Below are 27,879 nucleotides of genomic sequence, written 5' to 3'. Positions count from 1 at the left end.
TGACTCAGAGGGAGAGGCCTGGCCCTGTGCACACCAAACACGGGCTCAGGGGCTTTTGGGGATGTTGCAACCTGTGAAATCCGGTGCTGGCTGTGCCTGGAAGCGAGCCCTTGCCCCCAGCACTGCCGGTCAGTGTGCACACAGCCGGGGCCTGGGGTGCGGGTCCCAGACCCTGGCAGCAGCTTCACTGCCTGAAGGCTGAATGAAGGGTGGCCAGCTCGCCCTGCCTGCAGCAGGGTACACTGACTGTCCCAGAGCCTTGCTAAGGTGACAGGCCACGTGTAACCTCCTGGCTGCCGCTCCTCTGTGCTTCACATTGGGTTTCTTCCACTCCTTTGTGCTTCTCCATGTCCCACAGCATGTCTTAGTGCTGCCAGGCCCAGTTTCCCTCCTGGGTCTTCTGCAGTCCTAAAGTAACACCCCTGCCCAGTGCCAGTTCCTTCCTCATGGCTGCTTCTATCCAGAGCATCTCATTTCTCTGGGCCTGGCATGGAATCCTCAGGCTCTCCAGCACGGGAAGGCAGCAGGAGATGCATTTACTATGATGCATGGCACCAAACAGTGTGACTCTGGTATCTTGTTCTTATCATAGGAACAGCTGGCAATGGGTGCCAGGGAAATTCCTGGCCTTGGGACTGGTGTGCTGGGATCAGCCAGGCTTCCCCGAGGGGCTGCCTGGTCTCACTGGTGTTCCTGTCCCAGTCACAGGCTTATAGCAGTCATGGTACAGCCATTAACCTCACTGGAGTGCCTGTGCCTGTGCCCAGGGGAATACTCATACATAGCCCAGGAACAGTGCTTTTGGCAATAGGAAGGAGGCAGGATGATGACTTATGTTTTGTAGCAGATTTCCCTCCCCTTGCTCTGAAGGAGTAGAGCTCCATTGCCTTGAATCTGCCTTTCCCTGATGCCTCCTGAGTCCCGAAGCATCTTGGATGTTGCAGCTGTGCCCCTGAAAGCATCATTCCCATCTGCAGGGACTGCTCCCTGTGGTTGCTGTGCCATGCAGCACAGCCTCACACCCCTGCTGTGACACTGAGAGCTGCAGGAAGAGGTGGCAGATGAAGATCAGGGGTAATATCCTGCCTTCAAAGCATCTGCAGCAGGTTCCTGGCCACGCAGGAGACTCATAGGCTGCTGTGGACGTGGGATGGGTTCAAGCCCCCCCGATGCTGCCTGTTCCTACTTACAACAGCAAGGCAGAGGAACCCAAATCGCTATGGGAGAGGGTGAAAAAGCTTCAGGCAGGCTGTTTTCCTCCAAGAAAGGTGATTTTGGTACAAGGTAATGCTTTACAGGAAGGCATCAAGGGTATTTCAGTGGGATAACACCCAGCTGAGGTTTTCCAGCTTCCCTGTTTTGCCTCTGCATGTTGGTGCTTCTTGACCTCAGCTGGTTTTGAAGCGCTATGATAATATTGTGTTATTATTCCTAACGCTGCTTTGATATCTTGAAGATGAAGCTTTCCTCACCCAGCTGTTCCGAGGAACGCTCGGGCATTCAGGGCTTTTTGTTCCCACTTGGAAACAATTGAAAGTGCTGGAATTTCCCACTTTTGGAAATTCCAGTTCTTCTCTCCTGGGCGCTGGGGGCAGTGCAGACATCAACTGGGGGTGTAGCCTCTATGGCATGTGTGTTTCAACTCTCGCTTCAGCAGCTTGAAAGCACAGGAAACGGCGTGCGAGGACAGATGGATGCCATCGAGCCCGATTTGTATCTCTGGTTGATGAAAGCATCATCCACACAACGGCACGAACCCTGCCAGGGGTTTTCAGAGCCATGAAGTGAAGCTCTCAGTGAAATCCCTGCTCTGCTGCCAGCCCCATATGAATTTCCAGCCCCTTCCTCACGGCAGGGAATGCTGCAGTGTTGTTCGAAGGGCATTCGGGGTCCCTGAGCAAGGAGGCACTGAGACTCCTCAGCACAGGCTCAATCTCCCCCAAACCTACCCCAATAAATCAACTGCTCTCACCCCATAGTCAGCAACAGTAAGGTTTTATTTATGAGATCTAAACTTGTCTTTTCCATCTGGGTAACTTCCAGGGTTAGTGGCATGTTGGGTATGCATTATTGTGCACATCTCCCTACCCAGAGCCCTCTGCTCCCCTCCCCGAGACCCCCCTTGCAATGTGGTGCCGCTTTCATCCTCTGCAGGGAGCCCAGTGTCCCCCGAACCCCCCGAAGCTGCAGTGACATCAAGGCAGTGGGTGCGTGCGTGCTGGCTCAGACACGAAGAAGGGGCTCCTGCAGCCACCTAGTCCTCCCCTCCGCACAGGGCCAGCAGAGCCGTGCGGTAGTCACCGGAGGTGTCCTTCTGCAAGAGGGAGACCCACGTCAGAGAACTGGGAAAGCCCAGGTCAAGGCATGGGGAAGGAGTATTTCCATGCCACATGCATCTGTGCAGCAGTGGAAGATGTCAGCACATCCCCTTTACAGCCAGAGATGCCAACACTGGAGCTGGTTGGGGTCCTTCTCCCTCCCCAGGTGATGCTCTGCCCCTGTGCCACTCACAGCTATGGATCCTATAGGACCAGGACCCAACCAGACAAGGTGACAAACCAGGGATGGATGCCCGTGTGCCCTCACCTCAATCATGCGGTGCAGAGATTTGTCGAACAGGTCCATGAACTCGCCCCGGATGTTGAGCAGGTCAATCTCGCTCCGGGAAACCATGATGCGGGTGAGGGTCCTCTCATCCGTGCCAGCACCCTGCAAACGGGAGCTTCAGCAAGTAACCCCAGAGGGACTGGGGCTCGGGGACCCTCTGGGCATCTCCAGCACAGCCCAAACTGGAGACTGGGTCCAGAGGAGAGCCACAAAAGTCATCAGAGGGCTGGAGCACCTTGCCTATAGAAAAGGCTGAGAGTTGGGTTGTTTAGCCTGGAGAAAAGAAGGGTCTGGGGAAACATTATTGCAGCCTTTCAGTACTTAAAGGGAACTTACAAGATAGGGACAGACTTTTTAGCAGGGCCCGTATCGATAGGAAAAGGGGTGTTTTAGTTTTAAACTAAAAGAGGGGAGATTTAGACTAAATATAAGGAAGAAAGTTTTGCAATGAGGGTGGTTCAACACTGGCACTGGCTGCCCAGAGAGGCAGTAGATGCCCCGTCCCTGGAAACATTCAAGGCCAGGTTGGATGGGACTCTGAAGGTGTCCCTGCTTATGGCAAGGGGGTTGGAATTAGATGATCTCTAAAGGTCCCTTCCAACCCAAACCATTCTGTGATTCTCTGATGTCTCCTCAGACACGTGCTGAACTTGCTGCTGACAAAACACAAGGCCAGAAAGCTGATGGGGTATTGGTTTGAGCTCAGCCCTGCCCTGCTCCCTCAGGGATGGACAAACCCCATCACTGCCATGGGGTTAAATCAGAGATTCCCAAATGGTGCCTGCCCTGCACAGCCCCCTCCCGCAGCTCAGCCCCAGGAGAGCCCATCTGCACCTTCATGGACTTGTAGAGCTTGTCAGCGAAGAAGGCCGGCTTGTTCTTCACACTCCGCACTGCAACACACAGAGGGGAGAGAAGGTGAGCTCCTGGCTTGGGACACCAAGGGGACACAGCACAGCACAGAGCTGTGCCACCCACTGGGTCAGCTGCAAGCCTTCCTTGGTGCAAGGGTGCAGGCTTGGCCCCATAGGACACCCTCATCCCATGCCACACTGTGAGCATCCATGGCCCAAAGGCAGCAGGAATGTGCTGTCACGTTGCCTTGGCAGAGGCAGGCGAAGGGCTTGCAGCTCTCAGGGGCTCCCTGATGGAGCATCCTCTGGGCACTGACCGATGGCCAGGAAGGCATCCCTCACGTCTCCAGACATCCGCTTCCTGATGGCGTGCTCCACGTCGTGGTTGGTCAGCTTGATGAACTCCTGGAACACTGGAGGTGGGCAGAGGAAAAGGTCACTGCTGAGCGGCTCCATCCCTGCCCTGCGCACCCGGGAGACTTGAGCCTCAACCGAAGACCCCAAATACAACACCATGCCATCTCCTCCCACTGCTCAACCTCAGCCCTGGGGAGATCCCAATCTGCTGCCCAGGAGTCCCATCCAGCCCAAAGGAAAGCACTTGTGTTGCAGCGGAAGGTCCAGCATCAGTGGAGGAGCGTGGTCCTACCTCTGCGGAGATGGGGGTAGCTGCGGGTGCAGAGGATGCTGAGGAAGCGGGTCTCCAGGGAGTCACTGGAGTCGTTGCTGGACACATCAGCAAGTTTCTGGGAGAGCAACCGAGAGTGAAGAGGGAGGCAGGGGAATGGGCATAGCAGAGAGGGACAAAGACATGAAACAGCTCTTGCTGGGACAACCGGCCCTGAACACCCTATTGCAAAGGGAGCAGCCTCTTATGAGCAGGGAAATAGTGTGTGTGTGTGGGGGTATTCTGAAAAAACAAGAAACAAAAAAACCCCAATCCCCCCCAAATCCCTTTGCAATGCTCATGGATCAGGTTTCCATCTTTCTTTTGGGGAGGCTGTTTTGAGGGTGACCAGTATTACACAGGGAATTCAGAGCTGCCACACGCAGGAGCCACCCTCCAACCTGAACAACAGCAGTGCTGCCCATGGGTGAGACGGCTGCTGCAGGGCTCAGCAGAGAGGCTGTACTCCACATCCATCAGGATACTGCAGTAGAATTCCCCAGTTCCCACTTAGGGTGGACCAGGGAAGCCAGCCCAGAGCCCCACAGTGCCAGGAACATGGGTCCTGCATGCATGCTGCATGTCCCCAGCCCTCCTAAGAGCAGGAAGGTGGCTATGTCTCTCCTGCCCAGTGTACAGGGCAGTGCCCTCATGCAAGTCCCATCTGTCCCCTTGTCACCCATTCTGATGCAAGGACCCTGGAGCCCCAAGCAAACAAACACAAATGTGGTCAGAGGAGCCAGTATATGGGGCTGCTATTCCCAGCTCCAGCTCTGCACCCAAGGGCTGCAGCATCCCCTCAAACATAGAGAAGGCTGAGGAGTGAAAGGGCAGGCACTCACCAGGGTCTCAGCAACGACCTGGTGGAGAGAAAGAGAGAGACAGGAAGACAACGGGGTCAGAAGATGCTGCTCAACCTTTATCCTTCCCTGACAAAGCAAGGGAAATCTAGCAGAATCCTCTAAAATGACCTGTCCAGCTCCCCTGCTTCCCTGGGAGTGGACCTGATCTTAGGACCTTTGTCTTCCTCCAGTTTGGCCTCTACACCACTAATTGGGGTGGTCTTTGGCCAGACAAAGTGAGCCTCACACATCTAGGGCTTGGGTACCAGCCTGTTCCTCCTTCGGGAGCATCCTTGCCTGGCCCCTGACTCACACCAGGGAGTGTGCAGTGCACAGGAGGCAGGAGGAAGGAAAGGGCAGTTTCCCGGCTGCCTTGTCCCTGTGTGTGTCATCCCTGGCTCTCTCTTTCTCTGTGAGCAGCAGTGCATGCAGCAGGATGCAGGCAGCGCAGCATCCGCTCCCTCTGCCGGCAGCATCCCTGATGGGAGAGCTGGGAGCGTGCCTTGAGCAAGCAGCGCTGGCACAGGACAGCCGAGCGAGAGCTCAGGTTTGGCTCTGCACCAAGCTTCCCCGTTTGGAAGAGACTCGTGCCAAAGGGGCAGGAGGCCAAGTGCACAGCCCCAAGGTCACAGATCTCCTGGCAATGGGGCCTCAGCTCCCCCCTGCATCATTTCTGGCTGCTCGGCCTTCCCCTTCCAGCCCTGGCTCAGCACAGCCCAGTAAAGATGAGGCAATGGTTATGGGGCTGGCAGGGTGAAAACTAGCTTAGACTTCAGTGCTTCCCCATGAGCAACAAAGAGGTGTGTGGCTCCTGCACACCAGCCCAAAGCTGCCTTCGAAGCTCAAGTGCCACATTGCAGCATCAGTGTGTGTTACTGGACCCCAGAGTGGCAGCTCTGCACAAAGAATGGTGCAGTCCCCAGCTGGGAGCTCCCACTGCTGCTCTCATGGTCTGCAGCTCCCCCATGCATGGTGCAGCAGAGCCCAGGGCATCAGCAACCAGGCCCTGGCATCTCCCCTGCAGCTTGCAAACACCCTGCCCCAGCAGCATTCGCTTCCCTGAGGATGCCATTTCCAGACCAGGGGATGCAACATCCTCATTTGTTCTATGCAGAGCCTGTCACAGCACTGCCAGCACGGGGCTTACCTTAGCATCTTCATGTGCCTGGGTGAGGTTCTCTGGTCCTTCATCACGGTTGCCCTGTGTTCAACACAAAAATCATGGAGCAGATGAGAGGACATCTCCTGGAAGAGCCCCAGGCAAGGGGATGGCAGCAGCACTGCCCAGCCAGGCAGTGATGCTCTGTCTCCTCCATAGCCACCATCCATGGCAGGGAGGGGACAGTCCCCAGGGAGAGCCACCCTTACCAGAGCCAGGGAGACGAGAATCCTCTTGAAGTGCCCTGATGTGTCAGAGCTCAGGTCATCTTCCAGTTGCTTGTTGTAGGCTGTGGAGAAGGCGGATGTCTGAGTGCTGCTCCCTCCCTGCAGCTCTGCTTCCCCCCACCAGTGCCTGGCTCATCCCCATGTGGCCTCCTTCCAGCCTCTGTATGGATGAGGCAGATGCCTCCATCTGGTATGTCCAGGGCTGGAGAAGGGGTAAACCCAGCAGCTCGAATGCCCTGGGCATGTGCACAGCCTCTTGCTCCAGGTGCTCCCAAGGGGAAGGGATCAGTGAGAGAGAAGATATCAGTGGCAGAGCTGGGATATGTCACTGTGACATGGAGAGAGGCCAGGACCAGTGCTCTGCTGGGGGTGAATGCCCATAGAGCCTGTTCAAAACCATGGGCTCTGGGGGGGGGAAGAGGCTGGGGATTTAACCCAGCTCGCAGCTCATGTTTCCCTAGGGAGAAGGGGCCATGGGTGGAAAGGAAAGAGAAGTGCACAGTATGGGAGCATGAGAAATCACAGGATGGATTTGAGGGCTCTTGTTGGCACCATCCCAGGTTTCCACTTCTCTTTCATAAGGTGTTGGACCTGCAAAGAGCTGCTCTTGCCTGGAGGCACTAAAAGACCTTCACAGCACCAAGCTGTGCACCCAGAGACAAGACTTGTACCCCAGGCTCTGGAAGGGCTCTGTACAGTGTTAAACAGGGCCTGTGCCCAGGACCTGGGTGCTCCCCGTGTCCCTCCTGTGCCGTACCCTCCTGGTATGCCTCGTTGATAGCCTTGATCTCCTGGTTGTTCCGTGTGGCCATGATCTCGATGAGGACGCTCTCATCTGTGCCAGCGCCCTGGAAGAGAGCAGCGTGATGGGATGCTGTGGGTGCCAGCACTGGACAAGGCCACAGCAGCATCACCCCAGCACGCCAGGCAAGGAGGTGCTGCTCTGACCCCAGGGCTACGATGTGCCAAAACCCCATGTCCGGCAAATAACCACAGTGGCTGGTAGGAACCAGCAATGGAGCATCGCAGTGTGGTACCAACTGGTGTGACTGGTGGACAGTGGTGCACACTGGTTTGCCCCTGCCCTGGGCTTTCCTGTAGCTGCCTGTGCCTGGCAGGGCACTGCTCCCACCACAAAGCAGGGATGCTCTGTAAAGCATCTACGAGCTCGGCAGAAGGTACTGGGCTGCAAAGAGGCCAAACTGGGCTCCCACTGGGTCTGGAGTGCAAAGCAGGTCTATATCCTGGTGCTTTCTGCTCTCCTTCTGCACAGGAGATGAGAGCCTGGGGACCCATGAAGCTGGGGTACACTCACAGCCCTGGGCCACTGACAGAGCAGGTACAGCCACAGCAAAAGCCACCCCATCCTCATGTACTGAGGCCAATGCCAGCAGCAGTTACCTCCACAGCCTTCCTCAGCTGCTTGGCATCGTACTGCGCTGGTGTGAGCATGAGCCCCAGGATCAGCTTGGCCAAGCTGCCCGAGAGCTCAGACTTCAGGTCTGCCATCAGGTCCTGTGAAAGCATTCGAGGGTTCAGCCCCAGCTCCTTGCACAGGGATGGAGGAGCAGAGGTAACACCAGGGAGGAAACAGGGGAGGGCAGTGTGGAGGGGGGGAAACATCTGGGAATACCCATGGGGTGCTTTAAGGTCACATTTTGGGGTGGCTCTGGAGTACTCTGTGTGGCAGTGAAGCGAAGGGGAATGGACCCCCTCCCCTGGGGCTGGTGGTGCACCCCAGAGCAGGAGCTGCTATGACAACTTGGTCTTCCTTGAGGAAGTGATGCCAAGGGCAGATCTCAGTGTGGGATGGGGCAGGATGCAGGCAGAGGGAAGGAGCAGGGTGGGAGGGGAATCCAGCAGTACCCTGCCATAGTGAGCCTTGTAAGCCTTTAGGATCTGCTGCCTCTGGGCATTGCTCCTTTGTGTCAGCACCTCGATGATGGCCCCTTCATCCGTGCCTGCAATGACAGCAGTGATGCTGGGGAGAGCAGAGAGGCCACAGCCACCTTGTGTCACCCCTGACCATGGGCACATCACCATCCCTGTGCCAGCAAACTGGGGCTATGGGGAAGGGAGAGCTCCCACAGCTCCAAAACCATTCTGATTCCCCTGGGGCTTTCACACAGGGTGGTTTTCAGCTCCTGGAGCTGTTGAGGAGCAGCAGGAAGGGGCTGGGAGCATGGTCCCTACTTACCCAGGCCCTTCATTGCCTTCCTCAGCACCTGAGCATCCCCATCATCATTGAAGCTTCCCGTGGGCTGCACGGTTCCTCGCAGCTGTGGATGCACAGAGGGGTTTGGGTTCATCCCTGAGCTGGGACGGAGGCAGGGATGGAGAGAGGGAGGGAAGGTGCCACCAGGCAAGCGGAGGCCAAAGCAGGTCGTGTGTTAGTGCAAGCACCTGGGGCTCAGTGAGGGTGTCCCACCACTGTCACCCCTTCCATCCAGGGGCAAACCATAGCCAGGCCAGCAGAGAGAAGACAGCAGCAGACAGTCCCTGAGCCTTGGTGTCCTGCTCAGTGTTATACCCACCTCCCCTAGCACTGGGACACATGAGTTAAGAGCCAGAAGAGGAGTCACTGAAAGAGTGCCTGCTCCTGCCCTGCAATTGTACCCTCCTGCATCCTTACATCTCCCCCTGTGCACTAGGGCTCAGGGTGTCCTTTCTGTGCATCCTAAATCACCCTTCTGTGGGTGCCTCCAGCCACATGCAGGGTGCCAGCTCCCCATGGCACGGCTGCGTCCCAGCCAGCCCTGGGGAGCAGGAGGTCTCTGGTGGGCACCGGAGCAGGGCTGAACGTGCTGCACTGCACAGACATGCGAGGAAAGGAGGCCTCAGAGAGAAGAGGGGGTTAGTGGAGCCGGTGGGGGACAGCCAGCCCTGCCGGGTTACATCCCACCAACCTCATGCCCCAAACCAAACAGTATTGATAGAAGCCACAGAGCAAGAGGCAGAGCGGAGGTGTGGGGCTGGCCGTGCCCCAGGGCAGAGAGGAGCAGCTCCAAGCTGGCGGGGAGCAGAGAGGGGGTCCGGGGGGTGCTGACCTCCACTTTGGCCACCGCACTAAGCTCCCACATCCGATAGGCCACCTGCGCCGCCTCGGGGAAGAACTCACCTGCGGCACTGCAATGGGAGGGCAAGGACAGGGCACAGTGAGCTGGGGGGGCCCGTGTCCCACCAGCAGCCACCCCCCCGCTCAGCCCCTCCAGGAGGGGTGTTTGGTACCGCATGGGTGCTTGCTGTGGGGCTGGGTGGGAATGGGGGGAAGAATGGGTGGTAAATCCCAACCATCCCCACTGGAGCATCCTCTCTACAGGTCTCTGCCTTGCTGGGCTGCCATGTGCTGGCAGGACCATGGCATTGTGGTTGGCCATAAAGAGGGGCCATAGGGCCCCTGTACCAATCTGCTGCCACTGTGGGTGCTGCTATCCAGATGCTCTGACCCCCAGGTCTGTACCCAGCACCAAGGGGATGAAGATGGACAAAGACGGTGATGGGTGATCTTACTCATCGTCCCCTCCGCACAGCTTCAGCAGTGCCTTCTTGTACTCCCCGGAGGTATCCTCCTGGAAAGAGAGAAGGAGATGGAGAACCATGCATCAGGGAGGGTCAAGGTAATGCCATGGGATGGGTGTGTTGGCGAAGGGTTTCCCCATCCTTGGAGATGGACACCCAGCACAGGAAGCTGGGGACGGGTTTCAGCCCTCCCACGGGTGCTGGCATCAAGAGGGAGCTGGCAGTTGCTTGGAGGGTGACTGGGGACCCCCAGCACTTACCTTTATCATGTTGTAGAGAGATTTCTCGTACTTGGTCCTGAACACCTCCCGGATGTCCAGCATGTCGATCTCGCTGCGGGACACCATGATGCGGATCAGCGTGTTGTCTCTTGTGCCCAGCCCCTGCAATGGAGGAGTCCCTCCATCAAGCTTGGTGTGACCAAGCAACCCTGCTCAGCCCATCACATTTAGGAGCCTTTATCAGATCTATACCCAGCCCTGAGTCTAAAGGAATAGCTCCTTCGAAGGGAAACCCAGGTCACAGATCCTGTCTTCATGGTCCTGCATCACCATGTCCTCCAGCAGCACCCTGTGGCAAGGGGACCCCCTGGAGAAGGGATGATCCACTGATCTGCTCACCTTCATGGCCTTGTAGAGCCTTTCAGCAAAGTACTCTGCAGTGCTTCTGACACACTTCACTGTGGGGAAATGGAGGCACAGTGAGGGATGCTGAACAGGTACCACATTCAGCACCCAGCTTCAACCCAGCAGTGGGGATGCTGAACAGGTACCACATTCAGCACCCAGCTTCAACCCAGCAGTGGGGATGCAGAATGGGTACCACATTCACCACCCAGCTTCAACTCAGCAGTGGGGATGCTAAACAGGTACCACATTCACCACCCAGCTTCAACCCAGCAGTGGGGATGCAGAACAGGTACCACATTCAGCACCCAGCTTCAACCCAGCAGTGGGGATGCAGAATGGGTACCACATTCAGCACCCAGCTTCAACCCAGCAGTGGGGATGCTAAACAGGTACCACATTCACCACCCAGCTTCAACCCAGCAGTGGGGATGCAGAACAGGTACCACATTCAGCACCCAGCTTCAACCCAGCAGTGGGGATGCAGAATGGGTACCACATTCAGCACCCAGCTTCAACCCAGCAGTGGGGATGCTGAACAGGTACCACATTCCGCATCCCCACTCACCCCAAAGAAGCCTTCCTGAGCTCCCTGAAGCTGGGTACAGCCACAACCACAACCCCGCTGGCTCTTGCACTGGGTCCTCCCACGCCAGCAAGGCCGGTGGTGTGTTTTCCCAGCGCTCCCCACACCAGTGCTGACTTACCCACAGCCAGCATCAGCTTCTCAAAGTCACCAGAGAGCTCTCCCCGGATGCTCCTCTCGATTGGCTTCCCAGAAATCTTCAGGTACTCATCAAAGACTGTGGGATGAGAGCGGGATGAGGCCTGCAGAAGCTGCCCAGATCCCTTCAAGCCCAACCCCAAGCTTGCAGGAGATGCTCACCCAGGCGGAGGTGCTGCTTGCTTCGCCGGCCAAGGATGTAGATGAATTGGGCCTCATCCGTGCCCCATTTCAGCTCACCAGCTTCCAGCAGGTCCTTGTGGGATGGGGAAGGCAGCAGAGCCTGAGTCAGGGTGCTGCCTTCATGGGGCTCTGCCCAAGCAGGGGTGCCCTTGATGCCCATCCGCCTTTTGCTGTCTGGATGTGCCACCAGCCCCATCCCTGCCTGCCCATCCCAGCAACCTGCCAACCTCACCTTGGCATCCTGCTCCACCAGGTCCTCGCTCACCACATCATCCTCCTCCCTGGCTCCCTGTGGGACAGCAGTGGGCTCAGCCCTGCTGGGTGCAGGCACCATCACCTACAGATGCTGGTCAGATGGACATACCTGGAGCAGAACGACGAGCATCTTCTTGAAGTGGCCTGAGGTGTCTCCAACAATGTCAGCCTCCAGGTCTCTCTCATAGGCTGGTGGAAGAGGGAGAAGTCAGGTTTGAAGAGCTGGATCCCCTCATCTCTGCCCCTTGCCCTGGCCCAAGGGGACACAGGGCAGCCCCTGGCCCTCCCCAGCCCTCACCATCTTTGTAGGCAGCCACCAGGTCATGGATCTCCTGGTTGGTGCGGGAGGCGAGGATCTCAATGAGGCACTTCTCATCCGTGCCAACACCCTGTGGGCACAGACACAGCCCCATGAGCAGTGGGGACAGCCAGGGTGTCCTCGGAGGGGCCCTGGGGGGGCTGCCCACCCCTTACCGCTAAGGCATCTTTGATCTCTTTGGCATCACTGTAAGGCGGGGGCCGCATCAGGCTCACGATCAGCCGCTCAAACTTCCCTGTCAGCTCGTACTTGAGGTCTGCAATGAGGTCCTGGTGGAGGGGGATAAAGGGGATGGGGGACACTTTGCTCCACAGCATCTCTGAATGGGTCCAGGGAGCTGTGGGTCTCTGTGTGGGGTGGTTGGTGGCAGCCACAGCCACCTGCAGTGGGTGCAAGGACCAGGGAGTGCTTCTGCTGTTACCTTCCCATACTGGGACTTGTAGGCTTGGCAGATCTCCACTCGCTGCTTGTTGTTTCTGGATGTGATGAGGTCGAGGATGGCCTCCTTGTCACTGCCTGTGGGGACAGCCAGCAGTCACACCTAACCCCATAGCTGGGGCTATGGCTGGGCTCATCATAGCCCTCCTGCCCCAAAGAAGCCCCAGGCTGCTTCTGACTTGGGGCTGGGAGGAGAAGCGGAACTGAGCTGGCTCCAGGGAGGAAAGGGGAACCAGGAGAGGTCCTGGCATACTGCTAAAGCAGGCAGCTGAGAGGAGAGGCAATGCAGGATACCAAGTCAGCTGAATGAACAGGGGATATATAGGGTACAAGTCTGGAGGAGCATCCATACCAAATCCCTTCATGGCATTGTACAAGGCCTCTGCATCTTGGCTGGCATCAAAGCCTGGGAATTCCTTCACTGACCCCCTGTAGACCTAAGGCAAAGGAGGAGAGAAGAGAAGGTGAAAGGGGAAGGAGAAGCCTCTGGTGGGGTGGGGAAGAAGTTGAAGCCGAACAGGAATGAGGTCAGATCCATTCCTGCTCGTGCTGCCTGAAAGCAAAGCTGAGCCTCAAACATAAACACTTGTTCTCATTTGTTTGCTTTCCTGTTTGCTTTCCCTGTCCTCTAACTTGTTTGTGTCAGGTCATGGAGTACGTACACAGCCTTCCCTCCCTGTCTGCTGGCATTGCTCTTTGGGCTCTGTGTTTAAGCTGGATACAATCCTCCCCCTGCACCAGCAAGAACCAGAGAGTTTGAAGGCAAGGCAAGGGAAGGCATCCAAGGACCAGGATAATCCCCCTGCAGCGCAGCGGTGCTGAAGGGAGTTATCAGGGCTGGATTCAGAACAATGAAGGAAGTCATTTTCCACCGCCTGTTGTGAGCAGGGAAACCCTCTGGATGCTGAGGATGCCCAAGCCCTGCATGGCCTCAAGGCAAGGAGATACAGGCACAAAATCACTGTGGGCTGCTAACTAACAGAGCTGCCAACAGCCTGTCCTGTCCCATCACCCTGCAGGGCCCAGGCTGGTCTGAGGGGTCAGAGCAGTGATCCTTGATAAAGACTTCCAGGAGCCTGAGAAAAGCCAGGGATTGCCATGACCCACTTCTGTGTGCCCCTCTGCACCTCCAGGCTGCACAATGGGGGTCCCAGGAGTGATGCCCACACGCAGCTTCTCCCCAGGTCAGCTTTGCCCAGGGGAGCCTGGGCTCAGGCTCTGCATGGGACCAGCCCCAACCCTGGGTGGAGGCTGATTTGAAACCAGGCTCAGTCGGGGCTCTCAGCTGTGTCAGCACCCTGGAACGGTGACCATGCTCCAACCATGTACCTACACCTCCATGGGATCACCTACTTAGGGTATGCTGCAGGGCTTGCATCTCCAGGAGCTGTACAGAGGCCCAGGGCTGTTGCCAGCACAGGCATGTAAAGCTAATGTGTCCCCAGAGATGATGGGCATCAGGCAGGCAGCACCAGCATCCTTGACCCAGTACCTCCAAGAATGAACTGAATGGGATGGACACAGGCAGCTCTATATCCATCGCTGCCCTGGGTCCCACCCCAACGCCACAGCACAACAGCATCACTGCATATCTCATCCAACACCTTCAGAAAGAGCCCAGCCATTGTACTCCCTTCTTCCAGAGAGAAACCAGTCCAGGCTGGGCACATCCCACAGGATGGAGCTCCTCTTTCAGGAGGAGCTGCTGGCACCCGTATCCCATATGGTGGGAACCACATCAGGCAAGAGGAGACGCTACCCTTCGATGGCACAGGACGGATCGTATTGCAGGTGATTCATCGGGAGCGCTGGATTTAGCCATGCTTCCCAGCAGCTCCCGGACCCTCCTGGCTCAGTGCGAGCTGCTGCCCACATGGACCTCGCAGGAATGGAACTAAGCAGCTGCAGGGCAAAGGAGCTGCCTGGAGGCAGCAGGAGGGGACAAGGGTGGTGATGGGGAGGCAAGATGTTGGTTAGGTGGTAACAGGAACAGGGCTGTGTTCCTGCCTCCTGAGCTATCAAATTGCAGTGCTGTCATGGTGGGGAAACTGAGGCAGGAGCTCATTGCTCTGCATCGCCCAACGCTCCTTGAACTCATGGGGGAATGAGCCCCATGGAAGTGCAGAAACACCCCTGGGGAGGGCAAGCGCATCCCGCTTGCTGCACCCTCCTCACATTCCAACCCCCTTCCCAAATCGGGCCTCGCTTCCCCTCCTCCAGCCTCTGAGTCATCCCAGCCTGCCCAGGACCTCCCAGCTAAAAATAAGCCAGGCTGGGGCCGGGAGGGTGGAAGCAGAATTCCCAGCGTGGCTGCACGCTGTCCCACCGCACGGCTGCTGGGGGTCCTGGACCCCCATCGGGGTGATGCTCACCCACACCGTGCCTCGGTTTCCCCATCCAGAGCCAACCAACCCTTGAGCTGGGCAGGAAGCTGCGGGTAATGGCGCTCGAGGCAATGATTCCTTCATTTCCCGAGGGAATGGAAACCAGAGCCTGGCTCCAGCAGTGAAAGCAGGCTGTGCACATGGGCTCCTCCCCTGCCTAGCACACTACCCGCAGGCAGGCTGCACCCCATCAGCCGCAGCTGCCCACCAAGGCAGGGTTTTCCTCTCAATCCAAGATGTTTTCCTGGCTGGAGGGATCACCTGCTCACCCGGCTGCCACGTTGCATCAGGCTTGTCGAGGGGGAGAAATCCAGACGGAGCAGGAGAGGCCAAGGCAGGGTTGCATGCCTTGCAGCAGGCTCGGGTGAGATTTCCCTCCAGTGCAATCCCAAATCCCCAGTGCAGTGTCTGTCCTCCACTTCCCACAGTCCTGCTTCTCTCCCCCATCCCACTGTGGTCCCAAAAGGATTTTTGCTCCTCACTGTCCCTGCTCTCCCCACCAGCACTTCCCCATCTGCATCACGTCCAGACAGCACTGGTTGGAGAGGCAGGAATATAAACAGCCTCTGAGCAGCACTGTGCTCCAAGCACGTCTCACTCAGCCCTGCTGCATGATGGAGATGCTGCCCCAGCTCTGGGGTCACCCATCCCCAGCGTGTGTGCATCACCCTTACCTTTCCTTTAGGTGCCATGGCTTCCCAAGCTGGAAATCACTCGAGTGAGGGCAAGGAGGAGCTGTGGGGTGGAACAGAGAAGCCAACATGAGCCAAAGTCCCCTCTCCATGGGCTGTGTTAGTTAAGGGAGGCTTTGCTCCCTCCCTTGGGTGCTGCTGCCGTCCATCACTGTGGGTGTGCTACCCACGGGGTAGGTGATGGATGGGTGCTGCTGGGGAGGCTCGAGGATGCTGTCACCAGGTCCTTTGGTACCCGGCACTGAGCTGGGGACACCAGGGATCAGGAGCAGCAGAGATGGGCCCCGTGCTGCTTCCTGCCAGCGCACAGAGAAACCAGGAGGGGAAGAAAGTGCTGAATAGGTGGAAATGGGCAAAGCATCCTCTGCAGGGCTGGCCCTCCTCACTGCACCCCTTAACGCTCCCCCTGCTGCCCCCACAAACCCTGGGACCAGCCCAGCTTCTTCAGTGCTCAGGATGCTCAGTGCTGGGCAGCCCCTGCAGGTTGCCACCAGCTTTAATCTGAGTTCCTGTGCACTGAATCAAGGCCACCATCAAACCCCACGCACCCGGCGCAGCTCAGGAAACAGCCGTGTTTCCAGAGTAACTCACAGGTTGTTTTCTAACAAACACCAGCACCATTTATAGCTGCAAGCCTCCTGTGGCCTGGGCCCTCCTCACCCTCCCAAGGTCCCCAGACAGTGCAGTTGCTCTGAGAAAGCTGAGGGAGGGAGAGAAGCAGCTGGAAAATGGAGCCCGGCCATGAATGAACCAGTGAGCGTCAGCTGAGCTCCAGCCATGAGGCACGGCCCTTCCTTGCTAGTGCTGGGCTCTGAGACACGTTGCAGGGAAGCTCAAGGCACAGCAGGGCTGCCCTGGGGGGATTTCTGCCCCTTTCTGCCCCCAGGAGACCTTGGCTTCATACAGCAAGTAGGGGAAACGATCTGAACTCCCATGGCTTGGCTCTCCATCCCTTTGAGAGCACCCATGGTGGGGGAGACCCACCCCTGCAGCCATCCCTATGGCCCGGTCACCCTGCTCTGGTGCAGGAAGTCTTTTGACACCCACAAGCACCCTTCAGGGGGGAGGAAGTGTTGCAGAGAACCAGAGCTGCCTTCACCCCCTTTCCCCTTTTCAGGCTGTGAGTCTTGGCTCATCCCCCTGCCTGAGGGAGAGCCCCCCGCATGCCCCATGCGCAGCAGGGCTGCACTGCGGCCGGGCAGGGATCCCAGCCCCTGGCCCTTATAGGCTTTAATGGCACTCAGGTGCCTGGGTACCTTCCATGGAGCAGAGAGAGCCCTGCAAGGCACAGCCCGCACCCTCCATGCATGCGGCAGTGGGGCTGAGACCGCACAACTCATCCCAGCAATGGTGGAGGATCACCTGCCACACCCAGCCCCAGCCCGTCCCTATCCCCACTGCAGTGCCTGGGGAGCAGCCCCCCTCTTGCTTTGCCAGCACCCGATCCGAGGGGGATGCCCAGACACATCCATGGGGATGCCTGGAGGCTGCAGACCCCATCATGGGGGATACCTGCCCCCCTACCCAAATGATGGAGAGGTTTAGAGTACGAGGGTGCCACAAGAAGCCCTAAATGATGTGCACAGCCCATCCCCTTTGCAGAACAACCCACCCTTACCAAGAAGCCTCTATCCCCCCAGCAGTGTGCACCCCAACAGCCTCTCCATAGCCCCACCATGGCTTTGGGTTCAGAGTTTCAACCCAGGAGCCCAGCAGCTATTTCTGCAGCCCTGGCCGGGCTTCCCCAGTGTGACTGCTTGCGGTGGAGGCCACGACACACCCAGTGCCCCGCTGTACTGCCCATGGGGCGGAAAGGGAGCTTCCCTGGGTTAAAAAAGCAGCATCCATCCTCCCTGTGAGGCAGGGGAGATCCCCAAGTCCCCTGCCGCCCTTCCCTGCCAACAAGTACCAAGAAGCACTGCTGGGGTGCCATTTGCCAATGCAAAACTCAGTGGGTACCAAACCAGGGGCATCCCGGTGGGTACCAAACCAGGGGCATCCTCTCCCCCGAGCCCAGCCCCGACCCCTGCGCGGAAGGACGGGTGTTTCTGCCGCACCGGGGCACAGACAAAGCCACATCCCGGCCAGGACACACCCATGTCCCCGCACCAACACCAGCACCCACCCAAAGCCCACCCTGCGGCACCGCAGCCCCGAGATTTGGTTAAAAACAACGGATTTTCGTCGAAAGAAAACAAAGACCCGCCCCGCAGCAACCCCTGGGGGGGGGGGGAAGCCTCCGCTTGCGCGGCTCCACGCCCGGGGCCAGGGCGCGCTCCCCGTCCCATAGCACCGCGGTACCTTAGCACCGGACCGCTCTCAGGGAGCCGCAGCACCCGCATCTCCCCCCCCGCACACTCACAAGCGGCACCGGGGCCTGTCCGGGTGCTCCTGCGGGACCGCGCGTCCGGTCCCTGCTCCCCTGCGCGCTGTCCTTGGCGAGCGGCGGCTTCCTCCAGACCTCGCGTCACTGCTCACGAGCCCTCCAGTCCCCGCCTGCCGCGGCACCGCGGTGAGGGCCGCGCTCACATCACCCCCCCCCCGCCCCGGCTCCGCCCGGCTGGGTGCCCACAGCGCGGGGGGACCCCGGTGTCACCGGGCACAAGAGCCCCACCGGTGCGGGCAGGGGCTGTGTGCCCGTGGTGGGGATGCAGTGCAAGGGGGTAGCGGTGACTGCGCTTCAGCTGCGGAGGTGGCATCCCTTCTGTACCCCTCACCCTGGTTTCTTGGGGTGCGGGGTGCTCATGGGGTGCTCCTGCCTGCAGACACCTCCACTCGCACCACATCACCCCTTTCCTTGGTTATGGCTGGGGAAAGTCCATCCCTGACTCCCTCTGCAAAAGCCAAACGGAAGGATGTTGCCCCGCAGGGACCTGTGCTAACCAGGGCTCTCCATGGGGCAGAAGCGGAGTTGAAGAGGGGCAGTTGCTGTCGTCCATTCCCCCCAACCTTCCCTCTGTGCTGCAGACACAGGGATGAGAAGAGCTTGCAGCACAGGCACGGGTGGGGATGCAGGGTGAGTCTTTGAGATGTTCCTGGCAGACTATACCTCTACCTGCCATGCCCTCAAGCCATTTCCATCCCTACCGCACCCAGGTTAAGCTGGCTCCTTCTTTATCACCATCCTTTACCCCAGACAGCACAGAAGCTGCAGCAAGGCTGGAAGAGATAGTGGGGCTGACCCTGGAGCCATGGGCAGCAGTGTCTGTGCCCTGGCTGGTGCCAGCAGGAGCAGATAAAACCAAGGATGCCCTTGGGAGTTTGAAGGTTGCTGACATATTTCAGGCATCCAAGCCCTGCTGATACCCTCTGACTAGAGCATCAATCTGGGGCTGCAAGGCAGCCGAGCTGCTCAGCCCTGCCTGTCCTGGGCAGCAGGGACCCCAGGCTGGATGTGACATGCTCGGTGCCACTGCTCCTCCGTACCCTGTTGTTCCCTTGGGCTGACGTTGGTGTCTGGAGACCTCTCTCACATGAGACAGCGTGGGTGACAAGCACAGCTTTGTTCACCCTGCACTGCAATGCAGGGCAAGAGCCCTGCTCTCCTCCTGCTGCCCCTGCTGTGTCATGGTGGGCTGAGCACCCTACCCCAGGGGTGCTAACACAGCAGGCCACAGGGTTCATGGGGATACGGGGCAACCAAAGCCCATACATACAAGATACAGCCAAAATAGGGCAACCTCATAGTTAAAGCATCCACTATGCTTTAGATAATCTAGAGCCACCTTTGCTGTGATCCTGCACAGCTGATGTCCTCTTCCTCTGCTCCTGCTCATTGCAAGCTGAGGGCTAGAGGATGTGCTGAACCACATCACAACCTAAGAGCATTTTGTCCCCAAATACTCAGCCTCAGTGCTGTATACAATAAAATCCAACTTTGAGCCTACCCCAGAACACCAGCTTCCAGCCTCTCCTGAAAACCCAGCCTTAGTTCTCTTCTCCTAAGGTACTTAAAACCAGCCAGACTACACCATCACATCCCATATATCCTCTCACTGCTAGGAGCAACACTATAGAAAAGCTCTGCTGGGGTCTGAGGGCCCTTATATGCCTTATTGGCCCTGATCAGCCTCACCTGAAGCCCTTACCCAGCCAACCCTGGGCCTCTATTTAAGCCCAGCCCTGGACCCACCTCAGCCTCTGTTTGTATTTTACTGCTCAGCCTCTGCATGCTGCACCTTAGGGAGGAGGTCCTGTGTTAGGAATGGTATTTATGGAGGAGCATCCAGGTTTTGCTGCTTCCATTGCAATCATTCCTATTCCTAAGACAGGAGATGTAGACTTTGGATGTTTAGATGGAGCAGATGCTTGGGCTAAGAGCTGCAGTCCTGTTCCTAGGACAAGGCTGAGTGGGTCAGTGATGGGTGGTGGTGCTGCCTGCTCTGCTGTGAGCTGCATTTGGGTGATTGAGGGCTTCTTTATCTAATGCTGCAATGGGGCTGTGACAGGGGGTGGGCAGAATCTGGGTGTTAGTGTCCAAACAGTGGGGAAGTGCAGGGTCTGTGCTCCTCTGCCTTGCTGCAGTCAGTTCATGGATCTGCTCATCTCTTTCTATGTTCCCTGTATGTCTGGGTACAGCTGCAGGTGCATGCACCCCTGCATCCTGGCTGTGCTTCTGCTCCTCTCTGCCTGGATTGTGACTAAAACCTGCTCCACAGATTGAGATGAGGGAATGGGGGCAGAGGGAGGTGGTTCCCCCTTCCACGCTTTGCCCTATCAGTTAAACCCCTCAGTGATGCCCCTGAGCCCATTAGCATTGCAGGCTCGTGGGGATGGTTTGGAAGGCATTGTGGGAAACATATTTCTGCATAGATTCCCCATTGTGCAGCCCAGAGTGGTGGTCAGTGGGGGGGGGGGGGAGCAGGGCTCTCCCATAAGGGATTTGAGGGGAGAGTGTGGCTGGGGCTGCCTGGTGCTCACCATCACCTCGCAGAAGGAGCTGTTTGCCATAAGGATTGCTGGAGTAAGTAGTTGCTTTGCAGAATAAGGGGAAATCATCAGGGTGAGATGCCCTGGGTGGGACTGGTGGTGGGGAGTGGGTGCTGCAGGGGTGGGAAGGCAGCCTCAGTTGGCCTGTCCCTGAGCAGCAGCTCTTCAGCCCCTGGAGAAACAGCAGTTGTCCTGAAGGTTGGGATTCCCTATGCTACAAGGGCTTACAGCATCCCATGCTGTGGCTCAGGGTGCTGGGTACTGCCCCAGAGTGGTCCATGTCCCTCGCCAGGCTCACTGCACAGCCCTATGACCTCCAGTGCTGCTGGGATGTGCTGGTTTCCAGGGGGTCCCTGGCCCTGTAGGTAGCAGGTTACAGGATTTGCAGCACGGACTTTGCTTTGCTGCAGGGAAACTGGAGGTCCCAGCAGCACTGTGTGGATGTAGAGACATGCAGCCCCCTTTCTGCAGCGCTTGGAGCTCCTGGGGAAGGTTGGGGGGGAGGCACACAGATCCCAGGTGTGCTGTACCAGCACATCACTTGTCTGATGCACTAATACTGCACTATTGAGTTTCTGCTGGGCTGACATCTCCATCAGTGACAAGTAAGCCACAGCATTGCTGTACAGGCTGATGGCCCAGGGAGACCAGTCCCTGTCTGAGCTGTGCCATTGACACAGTTATTGGTGCTGTGGGGGCATCTTCAGCTGAGCAGATGGGTCTTATCTGGTGCACATCGAGGCCAACAGCTGCTCAAGAGCAGCTCATCTTCCACCCCTCCTTCTCTGGCCCTGTTTCTGCATTTCAAATAGTGTCAGTGTTGAAGCTGGGGACAATGCTGGCTGTGTCCCTGCTTAGGGATGCTGCTGGAGCAATAGGAGTTGTTGAGCTGGCAGGGGACAGGCAGGTGTCCTCGTCCCTTTGCACCATAGCACAAATTGGAGCCCAGCAAGCCCTAATCATGCATTTATCCACTTCTGATTGTGATAAGAGTAACACAGCCACTTTAGCCCAGTCTTACTCCAAAATGGGCTCATTTTCTGTCACAGAAAACAGGCAGCATCCAGGGAGTCTGGAAATCACTGTGTGAATGGTGGGAGCTGCAAGGGAAATGGTCATGGTTTGAGTCTTATACTGGGGGCAGCATCCTCCTCACTCCCGCTGTTCCCCTGTCCCGCAGGTGCCGTGTTGGGGTTGGCTGCTCTCTGTTCCAAGGATGCTTTCCCGCAGGAAGCAGATCCCGGCTGCCTCAGAGCGCTCCATCCTTCACCGCTGCCTCTCCACCGTGAGAGAGTAGGAGTAGGGAGTAGGGAGCACGCTGAGGGCTGGTGTCTACATCCTGGCAGGGGAGGTGGCTAAAACCAGCTCCGGCCCCAGCATCGTCCTCTCTTTCCTGATTGCAGCCATGGTGTCCGCTCTGGCAGGGCTGTGCTACACTGAGTGTGGGGCCTGTGTGCCTATCTGTACAGCTACGTGACAGTGGGTGAGCTGTGGGCATTCATCGCTGGGTGGAACCTGCTGCTGTCTTATGTCATTGGTACGAGGCCCCTCTGATCCCCCTACCTTTGCTGGGTGTCATTCCCAGACCCCATGGAGCCATCACCTCTCCCCAGGTACTGCCAGTGTTGCCCAGGCCTGGAGCGCTACCTTTGACCAGCTCCTCGGCAAGAAGATGGGGAGGTTTTTGGGTGCTCACGCAGCCATGAGCTCTATGGGGCTGGCAGAGCACCCGGATGCCTTTGCTGCTGGCCTGGTGGTGCTGCTAGCAGGTAGGGTGCTGCCCCCTGTGCCATCCTCCATCATGCAGGATGAGCTCTTCACCCCACCTTCAGGATGGTGCTGATCCCTCTGAGGCTTTGCTATTTCCCTGAGCAAAGAATGGGGAATACAATGGGGATCTGGGGAAATCTGCAGATCCTTCTGACTCTGTCACTGTTCCCCTCTTTCCACCCTCTCCAGTAGTGTCTACCCTGGCTTGGTGTCATCCAGGATGCTCAGCCACTTTCACTCTTCTTGTCCCCAGGGCTTCTTTCCTTCAGAGTGAAGGAGTCCACCACAGTCAACAAAGTTTTCACAGCTCTCAACAGGCTTGTCCTGCTCTTTGTCACACTGAGTGGCTTCATCAAAGGTGACCTGAGCAACTGGAAGCTCAGGGAGGATGACGTGCCATGGGCAGCTGGGTATGAGATCCGATCTCCCTGTGCTGCCTACAGAGGGTGGTGGGGATGGATGGGTCATCCCCCAACACCCAAAACCCACCCCCCACCCCCAAACAAACAACCAACATGCTGCTCGGTTGATGCTGGTTGAATGGACTGTTCTGCCTGATACCCCCATTGCACTGACCCCTCTGCGCTGCCTGCCTCTTCCTCCTCCCAGGAACCAGTCTGTGGCTGGCAACATGACCAGTGCCTTTGGGGTGGGAGGCTTCATGCCCTATGGTTTCAATGGGACCCTGGCTGGAGCCTCTACCTGTTTCTATGCCTTCGTTGGGTTTGACTGCATCGCTACCATGGGTAAGTGAGATGGGGAGAGGTGCTGGTGGGACCCTGCCCTGCAGGCTGGGGTCCATGGCAGTGATTCTCCCTGCAGAAGCTAGTGTAGGGCTGGGAATGGGCACATTCCTGGCTCTGTTGCTCTTTCCTGTCCTCTGTGCTCAAAGGAGGATCTGTAAGAGTCCATGTGGCATGACTGGGCTAATCCCAAAGCATGTCCCCATAATCCTGGAGCCCAGGAGCTCTATGTCCTTGAGAGAAGGCCTCTGTGTCCCTTCTCTCCTGGGGGGATATATGGGATATGCTCTCCAGCCTGAGCTGGCTCTTAGCATGCCATGCACATTGAATGAGCATCTGTTTTTACAGCTGAGCTTGTCCTCCCCCAGGGGAAGAAGTGAGGAACCCACTCATGGGAGATCCATCCCCATGGGCATCGTCCTCTCCCTCCTCATCTGCTTCCTGGCGTACTTTGGGGTGTCCGCTGCCCTCACCCTGATGATGCCCTACTACCTCCTGGACACCATGAGCCCGCTCCCAGTGGCTTTTGAGTACATTGGCTGGAGCAGTGCAAAGCACGCTGTGGCCGTGGGGTCACTGTGTGCCCTGACAACCAGGTGAGGGGAGTCCTCTGATGGCAGCTCTGTGCCTCAGGGCAAGGTTCACTGGAGCTGTAACACATCCAGAAGCTATTTCCAGTCCCTTCCCACTGCCCTGCTTGGCCAAAATCCCTCAGCCCTTCCTCACAAGTCCTGTTGCTCCCATCCTGGTCCCTCCTCACCAGCAATATACCCCTTGTCATGCTGCTTTTAGCCCCAAAGGAAGCGGTTAGGTGTTTGGTGGCACCGTGGCTGCAGGAGCAGGCTGGGGTGTCTTGGTGTGCACGGGGCTCTCCATGACCTGTGGATATCACTTCCCTGATACTGGTCCTCATCTGATGGGGAGGCAGGTGATGGATTTGTTCTTGAGAAGGTCATGGCCACACAGATGAACTGGAGCTCCCTTTCCACACAAGAAGGAGCAAAAGGCAGGATGGCACCTCCTGGATTCCTGCTCTCTTCTCCTCCCTTCTCTGCAGTGTCTTGGGCTCCACGTTCCCCATGCCACGGATCCTGTATGCAATGGCTTGAGATGGGCTCCTCTTCAAACCTCTGGCCAAAGTGAGTTGCCATCAGTGCCCAGTGGTGGCAACGCTGGTGTCTGGAGCAGTGGCAGGTGAGTGACTGCGTTACCCCTTACCCATAGCAGGGCTTGGTGGGTGTTCTCTTCCAGCAGGATAACACAGACCCCCCTAGCTTGCTGGTAGCTGTTGGAGCAATATCTCTATACACAGAGAGAGCTCTCCTCACTGTGGGTGAGGATATTTGGCCTTGGGTTCAGCCTCTCTGAGCTACCACGCAGGAGGTGGCAGGATGCTTTGCACCGGAGACCAAAGCATCACCAGCTCATCGAGGTGCTTGAGTTGCAGCGGGCATTGGGGGATATGGGAGAGCAGAGGGCACAGCTGAGATGGGCACAGCAGCAGTGCTGACAGCTCTGCTGGGAGGCTGAAAAGGGCTTCTCATCCCTCAGCATTCCTGGCCCTCCTCTTTGACCTAAAAGCCCTGATTGACATGATGTCCATCGGCACACTGCTGGCTTACTCTCTGGTGGCTGGCTGTGTGCTGCTGCTCAGGTGAGTGCTGGGGACAGGGCTCACCCAGCCTCTGATGTTGGCAATACCTGGGACATCCAACACTGCTCCTCAGGTATCGGCCTGGATCCAACACTAAGGACACTCCTGCAGGGAAGGCCCTGGCTGTGCAGCTATGGTGGGACCATCTTGTCCATCCACCCTCGCATCCCACCCCATGTTCCTCCTCTGCAGTGGCCTGGGCTCTGACAGCCATAGGTACGCCCTAGAGGGATGGATGGGGTTTATGGGGAGCCAGCGTGGGGTAACCACAGGGCATTGCTGCTGTAGCACAGGCTGGCAGGCTCCTGCTCGCTGTAAACCATCCCGCAGCAGGATCCGTCTGGCTCCCTCCTGCCCTCTCCTGACTGCAGCACAACTGCTGCCCCAATGGGACCTTTGGAAACCTGCTCCCTCCTGGAGGGAAAAGCTAAACCCACCATGGCAAAGCTCCCAGCCCCTTGTCCTTCCCACCGCGGCAGCATGGGTGAGGGATGGGATCAGCATGGGGAAGCGTTGTCCTCACACTGCTGCGGTCCCTCTGCAGCCACCCTGGTGTGTGCTGTGAGCTGGGTGAGCACCATGGGGCTGCAGTGCATCACTGCCCTGGCTCTGCCTCTCCTGGGGATCCTGGTGGCAGCCCTGCTCATCTGGAGGCAGCCTCAGAGCCGGGAGAGAGCATCCTTCATGGTGAGCACACAGCCCGGCCTCAGGGACCTGCGGGATGGAGAGCAGGGAAGTGCCACAGCCCCCTGGGGAAAGGGTTACATTGCATGTGGGCTGTGTGTTCTCTCTGCTGAGGTCAGGCAGACCCTCACTGCATCCACAATGTGCTGTACTGGTCTTGGGGTTTTGCATAGGGACCATGCCTGGTTCTTCCCCACCGTGTTCCACAGGCCAAAGGGGGACCTCCTGCAGCCCCAACTGAGCCCACTGCCTGTTGCTCAAATCAGAGCTGCTCCTCAGTAAAAGGATACCCGGTCTTGACACCCTGGGTTGGTTTTGCCAGTGCTTTACTGCCTCCCCCCTCAAACCCTGCAGTACCTCCTGTCCCATCAACCAAACCCTCCAGAGCACCCCTCTCCAGCATAGGCTGTGGTCCTAGCTCATCTCTCTAAGCCTCACACCTTTCTCCCACCTCTTGGCAACTTACCTAAAGCTGCAAAGAGCTGAACTTGACTGTGAAACCTCTGTCTGGTCCATCTCTGTGAATTCATGACCCCATTCCCTTGTACTTGGTCCCTGCAGGTTCCCTGCCTACCCTTCCTGCCGCTTCTCAGCATCACCATCAGCAGCATCCTCATGGCCCGGCTCAATGTGGGTGCCTGGCTGTGGTACCTGCTCTGGATGGCCATTGGTAAGCCTGGATGCCCTCCACATCCCAGAGCTGGTAGCAACCTCTTTTAGTGAAGCCTTGGTTTGAGAGCCAGTGGCGCTAATGCTGTCTGCAGAGTGGTGGAGGGCAGATGGAGGAGATGCTGAACTTTGATATCAAAGGGTGGTGGGAACACTCTGTCCTCTGATATGGGGCCCAAAGGGAAGGGGTGATTACACTGTGTTTGGGAGGGGAGGGAAAAGACAGGCTCTCCACCCTGTTCTGCCCATTCCCAGGCTTCCTTATTTACTTTGGCTCCGGGATCCGGCACAGCGCTGAGAGCCACCAGCCTGAAGGGGCAGCTCCAGGGGATGCAATGGGAAGCACGGGCAGGGAAGTGGCCTTGGAGCCCTGCAGGACTGTGCAGTGCCTGTCTGCTCCGGGGCAATAAAAGGGGGGGAGATGGTCCCTGAGTGCCCGGCTCCCTCCACCCTGTGCCCGGGGGGCAGAGAGATCCTTTGGGCTCAAGTCACATCCTCCAGAGCCTGGTGAGCATCCCCTGAGCAACCTGAATCCTCATGGTGAGCCCGCTGCCAAAGGAGGATAAAGCAAACAAGCCTTTGCTGCTGTTACTGCCTTGTGGGTTAACTTTCTGTGCCTTTGGAACTTCTCCCTGCAGCCTCCCAATTGCCCTCTGCCCCTTGCACACCCCAGCCCTTCAGTTGCTCACAGCAGAGCAGGAGGCTTCTAAGTGCTGCCCTGATCTGCCTGTCTCTCCAAGGCACTGCTTGGGTCAGCTTTTCCCCTCCTTGTGGTGGTGCAAGTGCCTTTCTGGGCTCATTTATTCCTCCTCCTCAGTTCCCAGGGCTCCCCTTTCCCAGAGCCAGGCACATTCCTCCAGGTCCCACGCAGCATCTGCCTTGAGGGCACTGGGACATGGTACCAGGTGCCCCGAGCAGGGTGCCAGACCCCACCAGCCTCGTCTCCCTTTGCCAGGAGATCCTGCCCCCTTCAATCACAGCTAGGCAGGGTTTGCCTCTCCATTTCCTCTGCTTTGATGCTCCAGCACCTGCTGCATCCCTGAGGATGCTGTGCAAAGATGGAGCCATCCATTCCCAGAGCCATGGGGGTGCCTGGGGCAGTAGGTGCCCTGGGGGGGGACATGACTCTGACACAACAGGCACCCCCATTTCCTACTGTTGATGGTTAGGGTAAGAGCCAGACCCCACATCCCTGCTGCCTTCCTGGCTGCCTCGTTCAGCTGCTGTTTCCCTGGTATGGATCAGCACAAAGGACGGAAGCAGCAGTTGCTGTGGCCCTGCCAGCTTGGCAGGAATGGGAGGGTTGGGGTCTGCTCTGTGCAGGAGCCCATTGAAATGAATGAAATGAGGGAAGGAGCAGGAAAAGGGGGACCAACAGTAGGGGCTACCTTACTGTGGTTTTATGGCGCCTGCTCCCACCCCTCCCCATGTTCCCCTTAGCCCTGCTGTGAGATGCTCCTGCCCCATCCCCAAACCCACCAACATGGGGTTCTGAGCCTGCTGCTTCTTACAGACTTGTAATTGTTACAGCCAGTGGCACATGGGCCTGGTGCACGTCCACACACACAAACACACCAGGGCTCGACAGCCCCCGGAGCAGTGCCCATCCCACTGTGCTCATGCACCCAGTGCAAAGTGCTTGTGTGCATCCAGCCCCGCTGGCAGCATCTTCCCAATGGGGATGTGCTGGCTTGGAGCAGGGAGGGATGTGACCCACTGATGCCTGCTCCTCCTTGGGAGGATGCTCTGCTCCCCAGATGTGCACCTCTGGGCATGCAGCCTCTGCCTGGCTTTGGGGGAAAAGATGGCACTGATGGTGGTGGTGCTGCTGATGTGTAGTGGGGACAGGAGGCCTTGGTGTCTGTGTGGCAGTGACTGGGGGAAGGCCTGGGATGGAGGAGTGATTCCCTGGGAGCTGTTTGCTGGAGATGGAG

The 27,879-nt window shown here is 57.7% G+C and overlaps 2 protein-coding genes across 3 annotated transcripts; one reads left to right on the top strand and one right to left on the bottom strand.

The window, feature by feature from the left end:
* Window positions 1-1,979: 1,979 nt before the first annotated feature.
* ANXA6 (annexin A6) lies at window positions 1,980-18,010 on the bottom strand. 2 transcript variants are annotated; one of them, XM_061360068.1, is made up of 26 exons: window positions 17,859-18,010; window positions 15,479-15,539; window positions 12,773-12,857; window positions 12,404-12,498; window positions 12,138-12,251; window positions 11,962-12,052; window positions 11,773-11,852; window positions 11,641-11,697; window positions 11,388-11,481; window positions 11,209-11,304; window positions 10,496-10,554; window positions 10,136-10,258; window positions 9,867-9,925; window positions 9,404-9,482; window positions 8,554-8,635; window positions 8,223-8,317; window positions 7,758-7,871; window positions 7,114-7,204; window positions 6,339-6,418; window positions 6,118-6,171; window positions 4,971-4,988; window positions 4,111-4,207; window positions 3,779-3,874; window positions 3,442-3,500; window positions 2,587-2,709; window positions 1,980-2,314 (listed from the first exon to the last, which is right to left on the bottom strand). In XM_061360068.1, exons 2-26 carry the CDS (start codon window positions 15,494-15,496, stop codon window positions 2,255-2,257), a joined length of 2,019 nt encoding a protein of 672 aa, XP_061216052.1. In that variant the 5' UTR covers window positions 15,497-15,539; window positions 17,859-18,010; the 3' UTR covers window positions 1,980-2,254. The 2 variants fall into 2 exon arrangements, with proteins under 2 accessions (XP_061216052.1, XP_061216053.1); XM_061360069.1 differs by lacking the exon at window positions 4,971-4,988.
* LOC133215935 (cationic amino acid transporter 2-like) lies at window positions 16,238-26,355 on the top strand. The gene is given in 14 exon segments (XM_061360314.1): window positions 16,238-16,249; window positions 21,570-21,873; window positions 21,876-21,962; window positions 22,039-22,194; window positions 22,449-22,605; window positions 22,805-22,941; window positions 23,307-23,329; window positions 23,332-23,534; window positions 23,996-24,132; window positions 24,490-24,592; window positions 24,666-24,808; window positions 25,137-25,279; window positions 25,838-25,946; window positions 26,201-26,355. Coding segments are annotated over 14 exon segments (1,869 nt in total).
* Window positions 26,356-27,879: the final 1,524 nt, after the last annotated feature.

This window comes from Neopsephotus bourkii, unplaced genomic scaffold, assembly GCF_033783945.1.
Source record: "Neopsephotus bourkii isolate Nb327-2 ecotype Australia unplaced genomic scaffold, CSIRO-AGI_Nbou_v1 NB_1016, whole genome shotgun sequence".
In the NCBI taxonomy this organism is placed as follows: Eukaryota; Metazoa; Chordata; class Aves; order Psittaciformes; family Psittacidae; genus Neopsephotus; species Neopsephotus bourkii.
Note: the sequence above shows the minus strand (reverse complement) of the source record. Positions and strands in the feature narration are given on the sequence as shown.

Bases quoted from the DNA above. Each gene is read 5' to 3' on its own strand.
- ANXA6 (XM_061360068.1), bottom strand. The intron at 11,482-11,640 runs GTGAGGTTGGCA...CCATCCCACAAG, and splicing joins TGGTGGAGCAGGATGCCAAG to GACCTGCTGGAAGCTGGTGA. The intron at 8,318-8,553 runs GTAAGTAGGGAC...CTGTCATTGCAG, and splicing joins GAAGGCAATGAAGGGCCTGG to GCACGGATGAAGGGGCCATC.